The sequence below is a fragment of the Cetorhinus maximus genome, chromosome X, assembly GCF_964194155.1.
Source record: "Cetorhinus maximus chromosome X, sCetMax3.hap1.1, whole genome shotgun sequence".
In the NCBI taxonomy this organism is placed as follows: Eukaryota; Metazoa; Chordata; class Chondrichthyes; order Lamniformes; family Cetorhinidae; genus Cetorhinus; species Cetorhinus maximus.
This window is the reverse complement of record NC_135917.1, coordinates 5772206-5792908: the sequence shown is the minus strand read 5'-3', so window position 1 is coordinate 5792908 and position 20703 is coordinate 5772206. Positions and strand designations below refer to the sequence as shown.

The 20703-nt window shown below is 44.9% G+C and overlaps 1 protein-coding gene across 1 annotated transcript in view; it reads left to right on the top strand.

The window, feature by feature from the left end:
• Window positions 1-319: 319 nt before the first annotated feature.
• The window catches only part of dhh (desert hedgehog signaling molecule), a 95770-nt gene continuing 75386 nt past the window's right edge, over window positions 320-20703 (top strand). The window contains exon 1 of the mRNA XM_078534396.1: window positions 320-711. Coding sequence (XP_078390522.1) covers window positions 403-711 — 309 coding nt within the window. The 5' untranslated portion in view covers window positions 320-402. The remainder of the gene's footprint in view (window positions 712-20703) is intronic.

Genomic DNA, 20703 nt, shown 5'->3' with positions numbered 1-20703 from the left:
GCCTAAGGTCAATTATTTGTTTATGAATCGGCTGTAGCATGGGATCGGGGTCCACCTCTGATTTCCCCTCTCCCCTGGGACTGGAGAGGGTTCTTGTTGAATGTATTGTTTAGATTGGGGGTGGCGGGGGTTGAGGGGAGTGGGGGCTTATAGGGACAGAGCTGTCAATTAACAGGGGAGGGGGGAATCTTGGCTTGTACTTTCTGTCTGTCTCACACAAGGAGGTGACCAGGCGGCAACGCGCCGGATGAGGGACTGCCTCTCTTGGTGGCGCGTCGCTGCTTTATTTTAGTTCCATGGCTGTGCCGGTGAGGGGAGTGTGTGTCTATCTCCGGTAGTGTGCGCTAGTCCTCCGGGAGCAGCCGATTTCAAAGAGATCTGCAGCCGACTAGAGGCGGGGAGATGCAGCCGGGCTCTGAATTAGCTCGCTTCGGTCTACTTTACTGCTGCTGCTGCTGCCTCCTGGTCCCGGTCCAGAGCTGTGGACCCGGCCGGGGTTACGGCAGGAGGAGAGCGTCCCGAAAACTCACCCCTCTTCTCTACAAGCAATTCATCCCCAATGTTGCCGAGAAGACCCTGGGGGCTAGCGGCAGATCCGAGGGCAAAATCAGCCGCAATTCCGAGAAATTCAAGGAACTGACTCCCAACTACAACCCTGACATTATATTTAAAGACGAAGAGGACACAGGGGCTGATCGCCTGATGACACAGGTAAGAGGAATTGTGCCATTCAACCAGGGCTGAGCGAGCACGAATTCAAACCCATCGGATTGAATAGATTTGCCCCTCCTTTTTAAATTATTGATTGAGATTTAGATTATGAAGAGGAACCACAGAACCAAGAGCTGGGACTCAATAGCCACATCCTTGTCTTTTTTTTGATCCAGCCAGCGCCATTTAGAAAGGATAGCACATCGTGTGTTTAATTCATTATTTATTCCCTTCCAATCTCTTTCAGAATTTTTGAAGCATTGTTATTTTTTGTTTATTACTAGGGACTGGGGGTTCTTTGATCCTGCTATTTTTTTTAAAAAAAAGAATGTTGCTCTTTGGAAGGTTGGGTTCTAATTTTTGGAATGAATTATTCTGTCATTTTGGGAGCCCCACGTTTTGAAGGTTGCCAAGGGATTTCTAATTCCCTTTCCTCCCCTGCAAGGTGTAACTCTTCGCATCCTGTCATAAACTGACCCCCCGCGCCATTCAAGAGCACTTTATACATGGCAACTGCTTCCAAAAATAAATGAGAAACATCATATGTTTTGATTGAAGCTAGAGGGTAGTGTTGGAAATGTATTATTTAACGAGAAATGCTGCGGGCTCCATCATCTCTTTTCTATATATAGACAATGACCATGGAGCATAGCTTCAGTGAAAGAACGAGCTGGAGTATAGCTTTAGGACAAAACAAACATGCAACACCCTGAAATGTATGTGATGTAGAGTTTAATGTGGAAAGCAAGCTCCTGATCTTTGCTACCGCCTTTTCCTCTCTCTCTCTCTGCCACTTTTTTCTCCCTCTCTGACCATTACTGAGGTGACCTCTAGCCAGCCAAGACTGGCTGCGAGATGCTCAGGACTCGATACCATGGTGACTAGAGCCTGCATCCCGACCTTCTGGAGACTGGGTCGGGATCAGACAGTCCTGCATCCCGTTGCTATGGCGATGGGGGCCGGGATGAGGCCGCCTCGGGGCCCCTGGAGTGTCATCACGTCCTCTTACATCTCTCTCATATCCCGCAGACCCCCCTCGCAGCTGCACCGCACTCTCCCTCCTCTCTCTCTCTCTCTGTGTGCCGGAACATCGCTCTCACTCTGTCTCTCCGTCAGTTGTTGCCTCGCACGGGATGAATGGATGAAGGTCTCCGAATGCCTCGAATCTCATCTATTTGTGTGTGTGTGTGCTGTAGCAGGAGTTTTAACCGCTCGTTGCTTTCTGTTGACCTTGAACTGCTCAGTTTTCGTGTTAAGATGGGCAGAGCGGCCGAGGAGACAGCGAGCAGCCCCTGGGGAGGGCGGGGGGATTTGGGGGAGGGGGATGAGTCCCTGAATTTTACACACACACTTAAAACAGGAGCGATGACACTAGCTTCTAAACACCATTCCATGTCTGACACCGAGAATGCTTGGGTTATTAGATTCACCAAAAATAAAAGTCAACTTCTAGTTTAGGGCGAATATGGTTTGAGATGCTTTTGACTTTAGTGACCGAGGTCGCTTTACACATCCACCAACGCGAGCTGGTATTTTCTATTGTACCATTTAGTAAGTGTAAAATATTTTGAAAAGCTTGGCTGGCGAATGTTTTGTGCCCATTCATGGTGCCAGCCCGAGCAATTTCCCTTGTACTAATTGGCCAAACGGAATTCTAATCAGGTTTTCAATTGTTCTTCCCCATTGTTCAGTTGGGCAAATGCTCCACTTGGTAACACTGAGCCACTGTAGATTGGAGAGGGTTAGGGTTCATGTTAAATTAGTCAGAGTACACCACTGGCCCCAACATCTTCAGGCCAAAGAAAGGGTGGGGTTGGGGGAATATGGGACAGGGTCCCTGCTCCTCATCACTGTCCTGAAACCTCTCTGTTAGAATTACGTGCGGGATGCCAATGGAGGGGACAGTGCTGGCCAGGTTGCGATGGTTATGTGAAGGAATAGCTCTGACCCTCAGGGTTACTTGAGTGAAATATCAGAGAACATTTGGAATCGTTTCTTAATGTGTTGTTGGCTTAGAAAAGGAAGAAAATAGGAAGGGAAATAAATGAATGTTATTTATTTCTACACTGCCTGAGGAAGCTAATAATTTCAGTTCTATCAAGAGCAGGTTCAGTTCAGATGCTGGTGACCCAATCTGACACGACCTCTGATGTTAATCGGGATGGCTCTCCCCTCCTAAATCAGCCTTTACAGTTGGGGTATTACATTACCCATCCACGAAGATGCTGATCTTTGCTTTCCAGCCGACATCAACATGCGATTCTCATCTGCCATTTCTATAGTCTGCTGCAAACATCTCTCTCGAGCTAGGCAGTGGGCATTTTACTGTGATGAATTATATCCACACCGTTTACTAAGTCAATTGCTCCAGCCCTGCAACAGGTTTGAGTTTGCAGCATCAAGTCAAATGTGTGATACGTAGCATGTTGATAGATAGATAGTTATTTTCTTACTCTCATCTTTGAACTTGAGGGTAACAGAATGCTTCTAATTAAAAATGGTAATAAAATGATGAAATTAATCCTTTTACGGTCATCCCTAATATGATAACTTTCTGCTCCATTCCATTTTTATTGCATAAACAGACAATCTTAATTCAATTTTGCGTCTTGATAAAAATTTCGTTCTCCCCATGAATTAAGTGTTTGTAACTGTCTGGATCAATCACAGTGAGCTCAATGCAACATAATCATTTCCTTTGAATACAAAAGGACCATTATTTAATCGTAAAATGCAAATTCACACGACTAAGCCAGGGTGCACATTCACTTTTATTTTCTTTCCACTCCCCCTAGTTTTCTCTCTCCTCGCCATTGATTTGAAAAGCAGGGCCACAGTTCCATGGGCTTTGGTGGCCTTCTGGTACTTCACCCAGGTGGCTATTCTTCATGACTGAGCTTTGATAGTAATTGTTAGCAAGCCCATTGGACTGTGGGCTTGGTCCTGGTCCTCTCTAGAATCCACAGCTGCACCCCTTGGTCGGAGTTATTGGGCAACAGTCAGAGATGTGAAGACCAATTGTAGCGCATTCCTTGGCTGATATCCAATAGTTCATCATGCAAAAATCTATTCTGGAACTGACTTATGCCTATATAGTTAGGTACTACAACATACATTCTTTTGTTCAAAATTATGAAGGCTTTTGAGTGTTCAAAATTTTGATGAGCTTTTGTAAACAAGGAGAAATGCTCTCCGCCAGCAGGAGGTCGTTAATCAGAGGACACAGATTGAAGGTAATTGGCAAAAGAACCAGAAGGGAGTGGAGGAGAATTTCTCTTTTACGCATCAGTTTATGATCTGGAATGTGCTGCCTGAAAGGGCAGTAGAAGCAGATGCAATTGTAACTTTCAAAAAGGAATTGGCTATCTAGTTGAAAAGGAAAACGCTGCAGGGCTTTGGGGGTAAGAACAAGGGAATGGGACTAATTGGATAGCTCCTTCAAAGAGCCAGCCCAGGCACGATAGGTCAAATGGCCTCCTTCTGTGCCATCTGATCTTATGAACACATTGTGGTATCTGTAGGGCTCACACTTGCTACTTTGAGGAATTTATTTTTGCCAAAATACATGTGAGATGCTTAAGCGTGAAGAAGAGAATGCGTCTGTCACTGTTGCAAATTAAACGTAACTATTAAGAGTGTATAGAGTTACAACCTCCCCAAAATTCACCTGATGCATTAAAAAAGCTGTTTAATGTAAAAAGGGCAACAGAAACAGACATGATCCTCCGAGAAAGGATGTTGTTTTAACTTTACTGTTTCAAAGGGTTAATGATGGGTGAGACTTCCCATTTCAACCCCAAAATGAGTTCCACAATCAGGCCCTGATTGTCAGGAAATGTTTAACATAAGTACATCATTCAATTAATCTGTGTCGTTTATTGTCAGAAACTTGCCCCTTTGTTATTTTCAGTTTCCTTTTACTGACTTCTTTTTGGAGGTGGTTGCATAATTTCAGAATTGTTCAAGATTTAAATGTCAGGGGAATCATTTAAATGCCAGTTTTTCACAATTGCCATTGTTTCTTTTGCTAACCAGGGAAAGCAAAAGTGGTCAGCAAGTTGGAGATACCATAGCCTATCAACTAGGAAAAAGATCTGACATGGAGCAGGCCCCTAGAGAACAATAAAGGAGGCAATAGGAAAAAAAAGCTTTTATTTTTTTTAAAGGCCTTTGCACATTTATTGTAACTGTAAGAAGCTGTTAAGAAAATGTCACAAAACAGAGGGAATGCAGAGGTTTTAAATATAGCACTGATTTTCTCCCTTTGCACTGGCCCTCCCTCTCTTTCCAGGCCACAAACACCTGTCCCTTGCAAACTTTCAACTCAAAGCACCTGACAAAATGCAAACCAATATATTTTTATTTTCAAAAGAATTGTCCAATTCTTAATTTTTTTATTTGCTTTAGTACTATTACCATAATATTCATATTGTCTTATGTGTATATTATTCATAATGTCACTCACACACTGTTAAGTACAGGGAGCAGACATATAATTCTATAAATCAGGTTATTTTCAAAGGGCTAAAGTTTTGTAAGAACAAGTTTAATGGGTTTCTTTCGGTCTTTAGTTTGTACCTGGCTACTTGTGCAAAAACATGACGAACATGCACGATAGTTTAGTTTGCATTTAAAAAAGACATTTTGCCGAAGCTTTTTGCCTTCCACTCATCAGGACAATCGCAAGAATACCAATGTCGGGGGTGGGGGGGGGGACACATATGCTGTATGAGAAGAGAGTGCCAATTGGTTGGAACTGGACTCTGATTGGTAGAGGCATTGCCATGGAGAATTCGCCAGTTAATGGTGACTGACAGTTAACTGCCAAGCATTGTTTGAAATTTTGAAACTTGGAAGTTAACTGTCAGTCACCATTAACTGGTGCATTCTCCATGGCAATGCCTCTATCAATCAGAGTCCAGTTGCCAACCAATCAGCACTCCCTTCTCATACAGTATAAAGTTGTTGCTTCCCCAAACATTGGTATTCTTGCGATTGTCCTGATGAGTGCAAGACAAAAAGCTTTGACAAAATGTATTTTTTCTGCAACACTCAAGTCCTGTACTATCAAATGACTATCAGTTTAGTTTTCATGATAATTGGGCAAAGGCAAAAGCCACAAAAATAAAGAAAATTTCCCTATTGGCCGTAGCTATTGTGTTTCTGACATACACAGTCTAATTCTCTGTACTATAATTACCTATTTTAATTGGGAAAGTAAATAGCTACCATTAAAAGTAGGCAGCCCAAATCTCAGGGTGCAATACAGCAGCCATGAGAGGGACACTGACATTTGGGGATGAAATTTGTCTTCGGTGATAGCACACCTATAATACATTTTACATTCCACCCAATTGAAGTTAATGAAGAAGATGGTTATCATCCATTATACCTAAGTGGTATCATATCACACACACATTATACTGCCTAGCCCATACAATCTGAAATTCCCTGCCTAAGCCCGTCCACCTCTTCATCTCTAGGGACTAGATAAGTGCAAGTTTCATAATGATCAATGATCCATTTGCTGAGAACTCCATAAACTACATACCAACTTTTGAATTGCTTGTCGTGTTTAGAATATGGGACTTACTACCACAAGGTGTAGTTGAGGCAAAAAGCTTAGATTCTTTCAGAAGGAAACTAGACGAGTACATGAGAGAAAAGAGAATAGAAAGATATGCTGAGAGACTGAGATGAAGTAAATGGAATGAGATCTGTATGGAGTATAAACCCCAGCACGGGCTAAGTGGGTTGTTTCTGTGCTGCATATTCTATGTAATTCTTAGTAAGACCATTTCTTTCTTAAAGCTGTTTATGTTATTTGGAAATCTTGAGAAACTTTTCTCAGGGTTAAGGTTTTGCTTAAAACCAATTAAAATAAATCAAACTTATTTTAATTGACCTGTTGTACTGTTTGTCTAAATATATTGATTCAATCAATAACTCATCTAAGAGTGCAGGACAGTTACTATTTTAACTTGCATTCAATTGCAAATCACATTAGAATAACATTCACAGGAATATTTTAGTATATAAGTAAGGTAATTGTTGAACAGATTAATTGTGAATAGTGTTATTCACCTCCATGGGGTGGCAGAATGGACATCTTCTTACCTTTTGTTTGCGTCCTTATTCTTTTGCTTTTCAAACAGGTTCTATTGTGAAAGCAAAACACGATATCGTTAATCAGATACAAAACATGCAATGATTAGAAGACCAACTGATTATGGCTGTACATGTCTCAAACAGTGCTTTATTAAAAATTTGAACAGATTGTTCAAATGCAATTTGCATTGTGAGAAAATGATATAAAAGATTAAAAACCACATCTATAGATGTCACAAATACAAGTAAGAAATTGATAAATAATTATCAAACAGCTTGCTTTTTCTTAGGGGGTGAGCATGTTTGGCAAGGGCGATTGGAAAAGGCAATAGCCAAACTTCAAGATAACCCCCTTCCCCGCCAAAACCCCCAGAATACCATTGTAAGATTTCCCATTCTAATTCTTGCCATATACTTTATTGAGTGACACTGCAATTGGCAATTTTGTATTGTCACCTCATCCACAAGTGCTGGATTGAGATTGCCCAAACTCATTTAGGTTCTCAGGATCAGACAGAAGAAACATGCCTCTCCTCCAGTTTGGGTTGGATTTGAACTCATGGATAAATGTTATCATCCAGCACTATCAATGCACAGCTTTGCACAGCAGGAGTGCTTATCGAGAACTTGGACACGAATACCAGTTTTCTGTCTGGGAATGCTAAATTGTAACATTTATCCCTTCGATCCCGTATTCTCAGCTACTGTGCCATGCAAGCTCCGTAAAGCAACTTTAACAATCCTGTTTCCTTCCCTGTGCCGACACCCCACCCCACGCCCCCTCCGGCATGGACCATACAACATTCTGTTTCTGTGTAGTGTATTATACTAGTATTGCTGCTTTTGCCAAATCGGGACGTGCAATAATTATTTCTATTGCTTTCATTTGAGAAGTCAAGCCGCACTGTCAGGAGTTAAATGTATTATAATGTGATTTAAAGTTTGGAACAGAAATGGTCGTATGCTAGTGGGAATGATTTCAATTTGGACTAGGAGATCTGAGTTTAATATAATCTACTGTAAAATTAGAAAACAGGATTTATTCAAACTATAAAGGTTTTGTGTTGCACACGTGTAGTACAGGCAGGACTATCCGAGAAGTTAAAAAGTAAATTTTGCAACACTGTAGTTGCTAGCAAATTCTTTATAATGCCCTGGGCAATATCTATAATTCTGCTGAAACAGCAGGTAGAGAGCTCAAGCTTTGGTTTCATAGCAGGAAGCCATTCACAGCATCTACATCCAGCTTCACACACGGGACAGATCAGAGTGTTACCACAGGACCATGTTGCTGTTGTATTTTTCTTCATTACTTATTGTAAAACATGCATTTCCAGTTGGCTGTTTATCGCTACATTTGATCACTTTACCAGAAAAATTTATGTTGACGTCAGGAATACAGTATTCACTTTGTGCAAATTCCCAAATTCTGCTAAATGAGAAGCCTCCTTATTACTAAACTGAATCCAGCTTTGGGGATATTCATTTGACATTTGTATTGAAATAATGGCATAGATCAGTCATAAGTTCTGAAAAACTGTCTGCCAGTAAAATATATTTACAGTGGACCCTCCGAAGATTTGTTTTGATTTACCAGTCAAGTATTTGATGTTTCTTAAATTTTCTTTTCCCCTCTAGTTATTTTCCTCTTTGTCATTAAGGCACTGACTGTGTTGGGGGCGGTTCCATTGGTGTTGACTGTCTTCTGGTACCTTGATCAAGTGGCTATTAAGCTAAGTCAGTGAGTGTTGACACATTACTTGAATTGTGAATGGTATAGGCAAGTCTGATTGTGTCCTCTCTCAATGGTGATATATTTTTTCCAAAAAATATACTTTGTTCAAAAATTTTATAAAAGTAACAGTTAAAATGTGACAAAGTGTAATAGATTTATTTCTTGCAATATACTCCAAGATGCTTACAATTACAGATTACATTTACAATTACATTTCATTTCAAACATTCTGCAATGCATTACAGCTCAAGGGGTTTTGCATGTTTCCAGCTCCTCAGTGCAGTATTGCGGGAGGGTCTAGACAGTGGCCTTTCCCCTTTGAGCCTTTGCTGCAGCTGCCCCAAGCTTTAGTGCGTCGCTCAGCACATAGACCTGGAGCTTGGAATGTGCCAGTCGGCAACACTCTGTCATGGACAGCTCTTTGCACTGAAAGACCAGCAAGTTTTTTTTTATTCGTTCACAGGATGTGGGCATTACTGGTGAGGCCAGCATTTATTGCCCACCCTAATTACCCTTGAGAAGGTGGTGGTGAGCTGCCTTCTTGAACCGCTGCAGTCCATGTGGTGTAGGTACACCCACAATGCTGTTAGGGAGGGAGTTCCAGGACTTTGACCCAGTGACAGTGAAGGAATGGCGATATATTTCCAAGTCAGGATGGTGAGTGGCTTGGAGGGGAACTTCCAGCTGATGGCGTTCCCATCTATCTACTGCTCTTGTCCTTCTAGGTGGTAGAGGTCCCAGGTTTGGAAGGTGCCATCTAAGGAGCCTTGGTGAGTTGCTACAGTGGATCTTGTAGATGGTACACACTGCTGCTATTGTGCGTCAGTGGTGGAGGGAGTGAATGTTTAAGGTGGTGGATGAGGTGAGTTACTAGCAGCAGAATTCCCATCCTCTGATCTGCTCTTGTAGCCACAGTATTTATATGGCTGGTCCAGCTCAGTTTCTGGTCAAGATGTTGATAGTGGGGATTCAGTGATGGTAATGCCATTAAATGTCAGTATAGGGCAGTCCAAAGAGCATCTTTCACTGTGTTGATGGCCCTCCAGCAGCAGTTGATGTTTATCTCAGTGTGATTCCCTGGGAACAGCCTGAAGAGCACTGTGTCCTGTGTCACAGAGATGTTCAGGATGAACCTTGACAAAAACCACTGCATCTCTTTCCAGACCTTCTTTGCAAAAGCACATTCCACAAGGAGGTAGGTAACAGTCTCTTCGCCAACTCAGCTGCCTCGAAGGCAGAATGTGGTTGTGCTGAGACTCCAGGCATACAGGAAGGAACTGATGGTAAGGGCCCTTCTCACCATCAGCCAAGTTAGGTCTTAGCGCTTGTTTGAAAGTTCTGGTGAAGAGGCGTTTTGCCAAATGACTTTGACAGTCTGCTTAGGGAACCATCCGATAGGATCCACCATCTCCTTTTCCCGCAGGGCTTCAGATGTTACGTGTAGACCACTAATTGATGGACTTAAAGGTGTTTTTCTACATAAACATCTCCATGAGGGTTAGGTGGTATGACATAGTCCAACTGAATGGAGCATTCTGTGGCAATGTGACCAAACACATCCTTCGCAACACCAGGCACAACTAGAGCCTCAGCATGTAGCGACATTTAGTGTTAATGTACCGAGGGTCTAAGTAGCTGCACACAAAGATGGCCATCAGAATGAGGATGACATTGGGTACTCTTTTCTCCCCTTTTTCTGGTCGTTTGTACATCCTCGTGGACATGATGCATTTTAAATCCACAGATCAAGCAAAAGATAACTTGGGTGACCTCTGCGCAGGAGCCTGGTATGGTCCAGACCTGTGCTACATAGAGCAACACAGAGCACCTTTTATCTGATGACCAGGTTCTTGCCCATAATGAAGGAGCACCATTCCCAAGTGTCCAGTTTCTTTTTCATCATGGCTATATGCTCCTCCCAGCTCTTGGCGCAGGCCCTGCCCCTCTGAGCCATATTCTCTGAACCTTCAGGCAGTCTGACCTGATGGTGAAGGGGACAGAGGATCAGTCGGCCCAGTTCCCAAAGAACATGGCCTCGCTCTTGCCACGATTTACTGAGGTCAACTATAGCAACTCCACTGCCGTTGTGACTTAGATCAGTTAAATCAGCACTGCCTGGGGAGCAATTTTGGGGCTTTCCTAGTCTGTGTGGCCCAGGTCCACATAAGGCATTGATTATATCATTGGAACCATCAGCGAAGCCTTGATCAGCTAATTCTAAGCAGATTCTAATCATAATACATCTCCTGTGGTGTTTACTATTGCAAAAAGTGAATGTGGAACCTACTTCAAGGCCTTTGCATAAACCTCAGCTCTCCAACATTCTGCTGCCTGTATCCTAGCCTGACCCACATCAAGTCCTTGCTGATTTGTTGGTCTCCTAGTGCATCCAATTTAAAATTCTGATCCTCATGTTTAAATTTCTTCATGGCATCACCCCTCCTTACCTCTGTAATCTACTCCAGCCATACAACTAGCCAAAACCCTGCTCCCCCAATCCATCACCCTGAAATTTTTGTCCCCCCAACTCTGGCCTCATGTGCATCCATTTCCTCTTTTTAAGCCACCATTGGTGCTGTGCCTTCAGCTATCTAGGTCCCATGCGTTAAAACTCTGTCATTAAACCCCTCCTTCAAGATCGTCCTTAAAACCCACTGAACTTGTGCTCTCTCCTATTATCCCCTTCTTTGCTTGACATCCATCCGGTTACACCACCTGAAGTGTGTTGGGGTATTTTTCTACAGCTAAAGGTGCTTTGTGAATGCAAGTTGTTGTTGGGAGGTGTAACTGGATATTCATTAATTTGAATAGTTTAAGGAAGGTTGTATTTAATGGGGGTGCGTGGCGGGTTGGGGAGAGGTGGAGGTAAATCACAATGAAGCCTGAAGGATTGCAAATACTTGTTGCAGTCCTACAACTCTACAGCACAGAAATAATGTGATATTGTCCTGTTGGATGACTTTTGATTCCAGTGGTACGGGAGGTTGATGGATCAATGTGCTGCACTGTAGAGTGACAGGATGCAGGTTCATACTGACTATTCCCCACACAGTGAATTCCCCAACATAGCTGGGTTGCCAGGGGATGTCATTAAATGGAATAAAACTTCTCGGGAGGAAAACAAATTTTTAAAAAACTCAAATCTGTGTGCACCTCATCCTAAGCCTCTCTTAATTTTATAATTTTACTGGTCTGAGCACATCAATATATAACATGCAATTCCTTTGTGTAGTATTTTAGTGGAAATGGTTTTAAATGGGTCAACTCAGCTGCTATAATACTGAACAAAGTAATTTTATTTGAATGTGTTAAGCCTTTGTATGCTAGTACTTGCACAGAGTAATTTCAAGGTCAGAGTCTATAAGAATGATAATTGAATAGATTTTAAGCACTTTTCTATTATGAATCAGATTTTGGGAGAGCAACATTCAAATGCCCTTTGTGAACTGCTTTCCCTGATTGACAGCCTGATTTAGCACCAGTCTCCCTGTAGGCCTAGCGAAGATAATTCGTAAAGAGGACACTATTCCTGGGTATACATACGTGATCTCATCTCAGTACACTGCACATAGCAAAAGATTTTAAAATTATGAAACCTCAATTTAAAAAACTGTGTGAAAACGTTCGCTTTTTAAGCTAAATTATTTTCTACATGCAACTGGAACGATAAGGTAATTCAATCTAGTGTCTGTAATGGACAGCAACTGATACAAATCTTTTTCCACTGCTTCCTTCAACATTGTAGTTATTGCATGGCACAGAATGTAAAAGATTTAAGGAGGTCAGTCCATAATTTTTAATTAACAAATGTAATCTGCTTTTACAGAAATGGAAATAATGAGGTTTTAGTTTTATAGCCAGAGATACTTATTCAAGGAGAAGATTAATGGTAAATTCTGAAGTCGTCAACAACCAGAAAGTCTATTAGCTGAAGGCAACATCCAGTGTGTGAGATTGAACAGATAATGTATGAAGTGTAGCAAGATAGAAATCAAAATCACCACAAATCTTCCAATTTAAATGCCCATGTTTGTTTGAGAGTAAGACTTACACTCAACAGTTTGAGGAAGGTAGGAATGCAGTATGTGGTTTAAAGGTGGCATTTTCGTCGAATAAATACAAATCTTTTCTTTGTGACATTTGCATTTGTGATAGTGAAAGAACTGTCCCTGTCCTGTTTATGTTCTGAAACAAATAGTCTGGTGTTTATTTCGGACAACTTTTAAATCAGGAGATAAATCAGTCAATGGCCAGGTCTTTGAGAATGCAGCATGGATTTTTTGGGCTAGATCTCACTTTTATATTTTTCCTTCACCAATTTGTCTCCACTGGTTTTTCACCCGTCCCCACCTGAAGGCTGGGGTGTAATCATCCTCCATTACCTTGCATAAGTCACTATTATTCATATATCAGCCTTGACGATGAGCATCGGCAGGCTATTTAACTACAGCTGAGCCCAATTCTGTCCGGAGTTTTCACTTTCAGAGTACATGGCAGTCATGTAGGAACAAGAGGAAAAAGTGAAGGAACCAAGTACACAGGGGAGTACCTGAACAATGGCCTTAAAGGGCCAAGTCAGATAAAATACAGATCTATTTTAGCAGCTTAACATCACAGCCTAGATTTCACACATTAGCTGTGAGAGGTCAGCCAATAATAATGGTGGTACTTGAATTTTATTAAATGCATTGTCATGTGAAATATCTCAAAGTGCTTCACACAACCAATTAATTTTGAAGTGCTAGTGACTGTTCTGTAAGTAATGGAAACCTATGGCCAGAAATTTACTGGCCCCGTTGGCGTCATGGTGGTTGGGCCAATATGGTGGGAGGGCCAAAAATTGGCTTTACACCGTCATGAAACCAGTTTGTGATCGTCCGCTCCACCCGTCAGTGGGGGGCTGTGTTTCCCACCACCGCATGTCTGGAATGTCATTTTAATATATTTGCATTTAATTATAAGCCCTGCTCACCGGAATCATCTCCCCACATCAAATTTACCGCCCATGTCAGCGTGACTTCAGAACGGCGGCTTCACCACTGCCTTTAAAAGGTGTGCACCCGAAGAGCTGAACTCTGAGGGGAACTCGGAGGTGAATGCACACAACATTGCACAGCGCTCGAGAGCATCGCCTATAGGACATCGAGAAAGAGGCGCCGCACATTCACAGGGGGGGCACAGGCAAGTCACCTTTTCCCGGCTGGCTTTCAGTGCGGTGCCGGGACAAGGGCTCCAGTGCGGGTCAGACCGGGGGAGGGGGTGCGGGTGGGAGGCAAGTCGGCACAGACTGAAGGAAAGACTCAAGCACATGCCAGGGTGGGGGTGGAGGGAGGCAGAGTGAGGGAAGTGGCCATGCGCTTGGAAACACTTGTCAAAAGTGACCATTCTTCTGCAGCGGAGACCATTCAGCTGCAACTTCATTGGCACACTTGGGAGTCGGGCCTCTGAAGCTTTTTTGTCCACTCAATCAACACAAAAGCATGAAAGTGCCACCAAATGCCCCAGAACCTTTCACCCCTCGGACGCAGGCTGCAAATGAATGTGTGTTTCAGGGGGCAGCAGCACAATTGGCTGACTGGGCAAGTTGTAGAATCCCCTTGTGAAAGGTGGCCATGGTGCAGTCACTGGTGGAGGCGCTCACAGCCCCTGCACTGTCTTTATTCAGGTTTGGGCCAGTATCCATTATGGTTCAAGTTAACAGTGCAGCCTTGCAGTGCAGGTTAGGAGAATGTGTGCGCCTGAGCTGAGAGCACAGCGGGCAGTCCAGTGGCCAAAGCTGCCGCCAATCAGTCAAGTGGAGTGGGGCGGAGGTGTGTGGGGTTTCAGACAGCCAATGAGCGCACTATACACTGGCCATCGACGTGCCGGCCAGTGCTCTCCTGCATGCATGAAGAGGCCTTCAGCCTTAACCAGGAGATGTTCTTAGTGCACCTGTACTAACCCATGCGTCTCTCGCTTTGATCCTGTAGGAGGAGAACATCAGGATCATGGAACCTGGTGATTTAGTGATATGCCTCATGGCTTATAGGGAGCAGAGAAGAAGAAGAAGAAGAAGAGTGCGGCGGAGGCACCTGATTCGGCAAAGGGAGAACTCCCCTCAAGATGAAGGGGTAACAGGGCCTGCTGCGTACGCAGCTGAAGATCCACAGAAAGCCGTCGCTCGTAGGCACCTCGCTAGACCCAGGGTCTATAGATGGTGCTTGTCATTCCTGCAGATGAGTGACAACCAGTGTCACTGAAAACTGCACATGTCTAGGGAACTGGTCGCTTTGGTGACACAGGGACATGGAGGGCATCCACTGCCAGTGGCCGTGAAAGTGATCGTGGCGCTTAATTTTTATGCCAGTGGCTCCTTCCAGGGCTCCACAGGTGACCTGTGCGTGATCTCATAAGTCTCCTGGCACAAGACGCCATCTTCACGAAGACACAGAACTTTGTGCATTTCACCCGGGATCAGGAAAGCCAGGGAGCAAAAGCACTGAGATTTGCGCAAATCTCTGATTTTCCACAGGTGCATGGTACCATCAACTGCACTCATGTGGCACTTAGATCTCCATGGCAACAAGCAGTCAACTATGTCAACCACAAGGGTTTCCACTTGCTGAATGTCCAAACACATCCACGATTCTCAGGGAGTGTCCATGACTCCTACATCCTTAGCAGGTCTCAGATCCGTGACATCTTCCAGGGTCCACAGAGGCCGCAGGGTTGGCTCCTCGGGGACAAAAGCTACCCACAGAGGACATAGCTGATGACGCCCGTGTGGCAGCCTCAGACTGCAACAGAGTGACGGTATAACGAGGCTCGTGCCATGACCCAGACTTTGGAGCAAATAACAGGCACTTTGAAAATGAGGTTCCAGTGCCTCGACAGGTCTGGTGAAGACTGCAATACAGTCCCCAGAGGGTGTCACACATCATCGTCACTTGCTGTGCCCTCCACAACCTGGCACTGCATCAGGGGGAGGACCTGGCTGAGGAGGAGATGGAGGAGCTGTACGTATCCTCCGATGCGGGGGATGTCAAAGGGAATGACGACGGTGAGGTCCTCAAAGGTGAGGATGCTGGTGATGAGGCCATCGCACTGGCCAGATGAGGCAGGCACGTTCGGGAGGCCCTCATAGTCGCAAGATTCGTGGAGGATGATGAAGAGATGCAGTGAGGACACTCCATAGATCTTCACATAGCCTCTGAGAATGTCTGACTCCTGTCTGGCTGAGGACAGCTCGCTTGCGCTTTGTGATTAGGGTCATATCATGGAGACGCAGCCATGAAACTTTAAAAGCACCTGATCCTTTGTCTGCCTTCAGCACCTGAGCCCTTCAGGAGCACAGCGTCACTGGTCACAGATGCTGAAGTGATGGGGGCCAGCCCCACCTTAAAGGTGCTGAGAGCACACAGAGAGAATGAGGGAACTCTGTGACGCCTGCCCACTACATTCTGGCAGCAATGACAAGCACCATCGAGGTGCAGGCATCACTAATGTGTCCAAGGAGTGTGAGGCCAGACCATCACTTTGGTCTGAAGGTTACACATTGCACAGGGAAGAGGCCCTGGACTGAGACACCTGCCTTTATCTTGTGCAGGAACCAAGGTTTCACATCTGAATGACATGAATACTGCTCATCATAACAAGGAGCCATAGGCAAGGAGACATTCTTGGGAGTTGAACATTGTGTACAAGTGATTAACACCCGTGCCCAGGCTGTGCAACTGCATCTTCTTAACCTTCCTAACCCTGCCACTACGTCTTGTTGCTCCCTGGACATCCACAGTGGAGGTGGAGACAGCCTGCTGACTGTGATACCCTGTCTGTGATGACCTTGGCGGGTGTCCTCTGGAGGGCTGAAACCTGGAGGGCCCTGGCCTGCTTTCAGGGTCCTGCTGTGTGGCAGTGACACCCTCCTCGGCCTGTGGAGCTGGAGCTGCTGGGGTCACAGGAAGAGGGCATTCAGATGGGCCAGACACTCCCGGAGTCACCTGGGTGGATGGCCCCGGGGTGTACACCTGCTGATCCTCCTCCCTCTGGGTGCACAAGGACCCCAGGCTGACTTCCTTAATGAGAAGGGGAAGCTGGAGTGAGGTCGAGCTGCCCCGCACCCCTCTCATGTTCACACTGTTGGAGGCCAACTATTGCATCAACGATGGAGTCCAGCCCGAGCAGCAGTGCAGGACGAATGTCCTGGACCAAGGTCTCCTTGGCGGCTGCCATCTTACCAATGTTGACCTTGGTGCGTTGGCATGCCGGCACTATCACCTCAGACTGAAGGTGGATGGACTGCTCTATTGTGCCTTGCAATCTGAGGAGTGAGTGAGATCCCTGTGGATGTGTGATGGGTTTGTGAATGTGTGAGTTGAGAGTGAAGTGAAGAGTGACTTACCCTGGCGGAACGGAGGAGATCATTCATCCTATTTCAGCACTGGGTGGCTGTCCTCTGTTGCAGGGTGCTGACCACCGCTGCCACTGCCTCCCATGCTGAACTGGTGACCTTGCTTGCTGGTCTTCGCCCAGGGCGGGGGTAGAGGACTTCACAGTGGGCCTCCACTGCGTCCAGTAGGTGCCCGAGGGAGGCGTCGCTAAATTTGGGGGCAGCATGTTTCCTCCCTTTGGCAGCCATGACTTTCCAGCAGCTTTCAATCCCTTAGAGAGAACTAGCTCTGTGCAGGGGCACCCTTTAAATATGGCGCCCGGATTACTGAAGGCCTGAGGTGACGGCGGGGCGGGTGAATGAGAGGCCGCCCTTCCGGCGACCCAGCATGTTTCCTGGCAGTGCATTATTAAGGAGGCGGGACAGGCCAGGATTGGGACGATACGGTGCGAAAACCCGCCATTGCGGCCGGCGGGTAAAATGTCCTTTTTCCCGCCTGCTGCCGCACTTTGTGCAAATCTGGGACGATTCTGCCCTATGTCTGCAATGCAGTTGGAACATCAGAGATTGAATTCTTTGTATTTGGGAGTGCATTGGAGAGTGGGAGAAGCACATACCTGCTATCGACAGCACTCCCTTAAGGTAAAAGTGCCTTTAAAGGGTTAAAATATTATTTCTTCCTCCCCATTTGTTTTAATTATTATGCATGTGTATCAGCTATTTCCTTTCCCTCCAGTCTGAGTGGCTTCTGTTCACTTATTTTGAACGTAATAGATGACTAATTTTGTGATCCTTAAGAGCCAAGCTTGTAGAGATGTGGGTCAGTGCAAGGGCTACAACATTTGCAGTCTCAATCTTCCAATCTAAGCTCCCCTGAGTGCAGTTTTTCTATATTTTCATCTGTTAGAAAGAAGGGTTATGTTCACTTCCTTTTGCTTGTGAATTGCACCTGTTTCTCAAACTGGTGGTTCCCTCTGGCTGGATTTATACTTCAACTTCAATAATTATGCCTGGCAGAAACCAGCACAATAGCACAATAGTGCACTGCTGGTGTATAGATCAATCCTTCATAAGCTGTTTAATTTCTTGCGAACCGACTGTAAATAATGTTGGGCAGTGAAGAAGCCAGTGTTGTTAATTAATGGCTACCTGCAAACCAAGGTTTTTTGCCTGTGACTTGATCCCCCTTCAGCTGAATGATAACCAGGATAACTTTCCATGCCTGGATGTGGATTGCTAAGCACTGCCTCAGAAACCCTTGGAGAGAGTAGGGAGAAGCACCTTGACCTGTGGATAGCACCAAGGTAATGCACAAATGAAACCAACTTCTGCTGGCTTTAGTATGGTCTGTGAGCACACACTTGAATATGACCACTTAATGCAGACTTGTCTGACTTTTTCGTGTGGGGTGTCCACATTTCAAAATTTTTCTCTCAGGACCCGATGAGCAAATTTCGGAAAGTTAAAGTTTGGCACAACATTAAGCACGAATTTCAAAGAAAAACTAAGGCATGAACAGAAACAACTTGCTGAGCCAAAAAAAAAGGAACAAATAAAGATGACCATTAGAGTGTAATAAGGTGAGAGTGCGTGTGTCCAGCTCACTCCCAGTCTCAGGGTGCTCACTCACTCACCCAGACCTACTGGGAGAGTAGATGAGAGTGCATGTTGATGTGTGGGGTTGAGGGTGAATGAGAACCCTGATACTGGGAGCGCACCAGACTTATACACACACTCTGCACCCCCCCACACACACACTCCCCTCATACTCTCTATCCCTCCCTCTCCCCCCTCACACTCTGTCTCCCTCCCTCCCCCTTCACACTTTCTCTACCCCCTCACACTCTCTCTCTCCCTCACACTGTCTCCCTCCCTCCCCCTCACACTCTCTCCCTCTCACACTCCCTCCCCCTCCCTCTCACACTCTCTCCCCCTCCCTCTCACACTCCTTCCCCCTCCCTCTCACACTCTCTCCCCCTCCCTCTCGCACTCTCTTTTTCCCTTCCCTCTCACACTCTCTCTCCCCCCTCGCACTCTCTCTCCCTCCCCTCTGTCTCACACTCTCTCTCCCCTCCCTCTCACACACAGTCTCCAGTCACTCACTTACTCAGACGCCAGTGGGCCCTTCTCCGGTTGCCTTGCACTCTTCTCAGGCTCGCCTGAGCGCTGCTTTGGCTGCCTCGCGCCCTGCTCTGGCTGCCTCAGGCCTCGCTCCGGCTGCCTCATGCTCTTGGCCTTGGAACTTACCTTCCCACTCTTTGCTGCTCATCCAATCACAGGCTGGTTTCTCTCTGCATTTACAGCACTTTCCAAATATAAGTCAGTTGAATGTCCAACAAGTTTGGTGGGCCGAGTTCAGAAGCCTCGGGGCTGGCCCGCAGGCTGTGAGTTGGACAAGCCTGACTTAAGGCATTCCAAACTGATGTATAAATTAGTAAAGTCCTGTTCTGACACAGATAAAATGGAGCAAAGATGTTCTATTGAAGTTGGAGGTTTTAGAGAGGGATCTCATTAAATTTGCTCTGTGCAAGCCATGACAGTACACAAAATTAAATGCAATGTTATGTCCTCTCGCTGAACTAATCATCATGCTTACTGATGCTACTTTTTAAAAAAAAAGGCACCCTTCTTCTTAGGAGCAGGAGTAGCCCATTCAGCTCCTCAAGCCTGCATTCAAATAGATCAGAGCTGATCTGCATCTCGGCTCATTCTCCATATCCCTCAATGCACTTATCTAACAAAAAAATCTATCTCAGTTTTGAGAGCTCCAATTGTTCCAGCATGCACAACCTTTTGGGGAGAGAGTTTTAGATTTCAACGACCCTTTGTGTGAAGCAATGCTTCCTGATTTCACTCCTGAGTGGCCATCTCTAATTTTAAGATTACAGACCCTTGTTCTTGATTTGCTCCACCACAGGAAATAGTTTCTTTATATGTACCCAATGAAATAATATTTTAACATTTTAAACACCCCATCTAGATCACTTCTTAATCTTCTCTGTTAAAGTGAATACAAGCAAAGTTTATGCAACCTGTCCTTCTAATTTAATCCATAAAGCCCCGGCATCATTCCAGTGAATGTGCACTTCACCTGCTCCAAGGCCAATGCATGTTTCCTGTGGGGCTGTGTCCAGAACTGAAGGCAGAACTCCAGATGGGGTTTGACCAAGACTCTAGCAAGGTGATGCAGAACTTCCTGTTTGTATTCCTGCCCCATTGAGATATGCCTTTTTGATTTTTTTTTGTACCTGCCTGATAGTTTCAAATGAATGGTGTAGCTGGTCCCTTGAGTGGCTTTGTCCATCTCCAGTCCCTAGTTTCTTATCATTTAGAAATTATTCCAATTCATCTTTTTTGGGTCAAAGTACATTACCTCACACTTGCCCACATTGGGATCAGTTTGCCATAGGTTTGTTCACTCACTTAGTCTATGTCCTATTGCAACTTACTGCATTACTTACTGTCCTTTTTAACTTAGTATCATGGTTAAGGAGGTGTAGGGGGGGGCGCAGATCAACTGGTAACAAAATTCAATACCTTCTTTTGAATTGCAGAACAGATAACACTGGAATGTTTATCCTTTCAAATTGGGTATCGCAGCTTATTACATTCAAGGGTTATAGTGATTTTGGAGAAATGTACTTGTGTAATCAAAAATGTACTTTCTGCTCTCTTCACAGACGATGGTGCAGGAGCCAGTGGTCTTTACTGGAAATGAGAGCAGCAATGTACATCATAGCATGCATTGTCACAACTCACAATTACACATATTGTCAGCCCA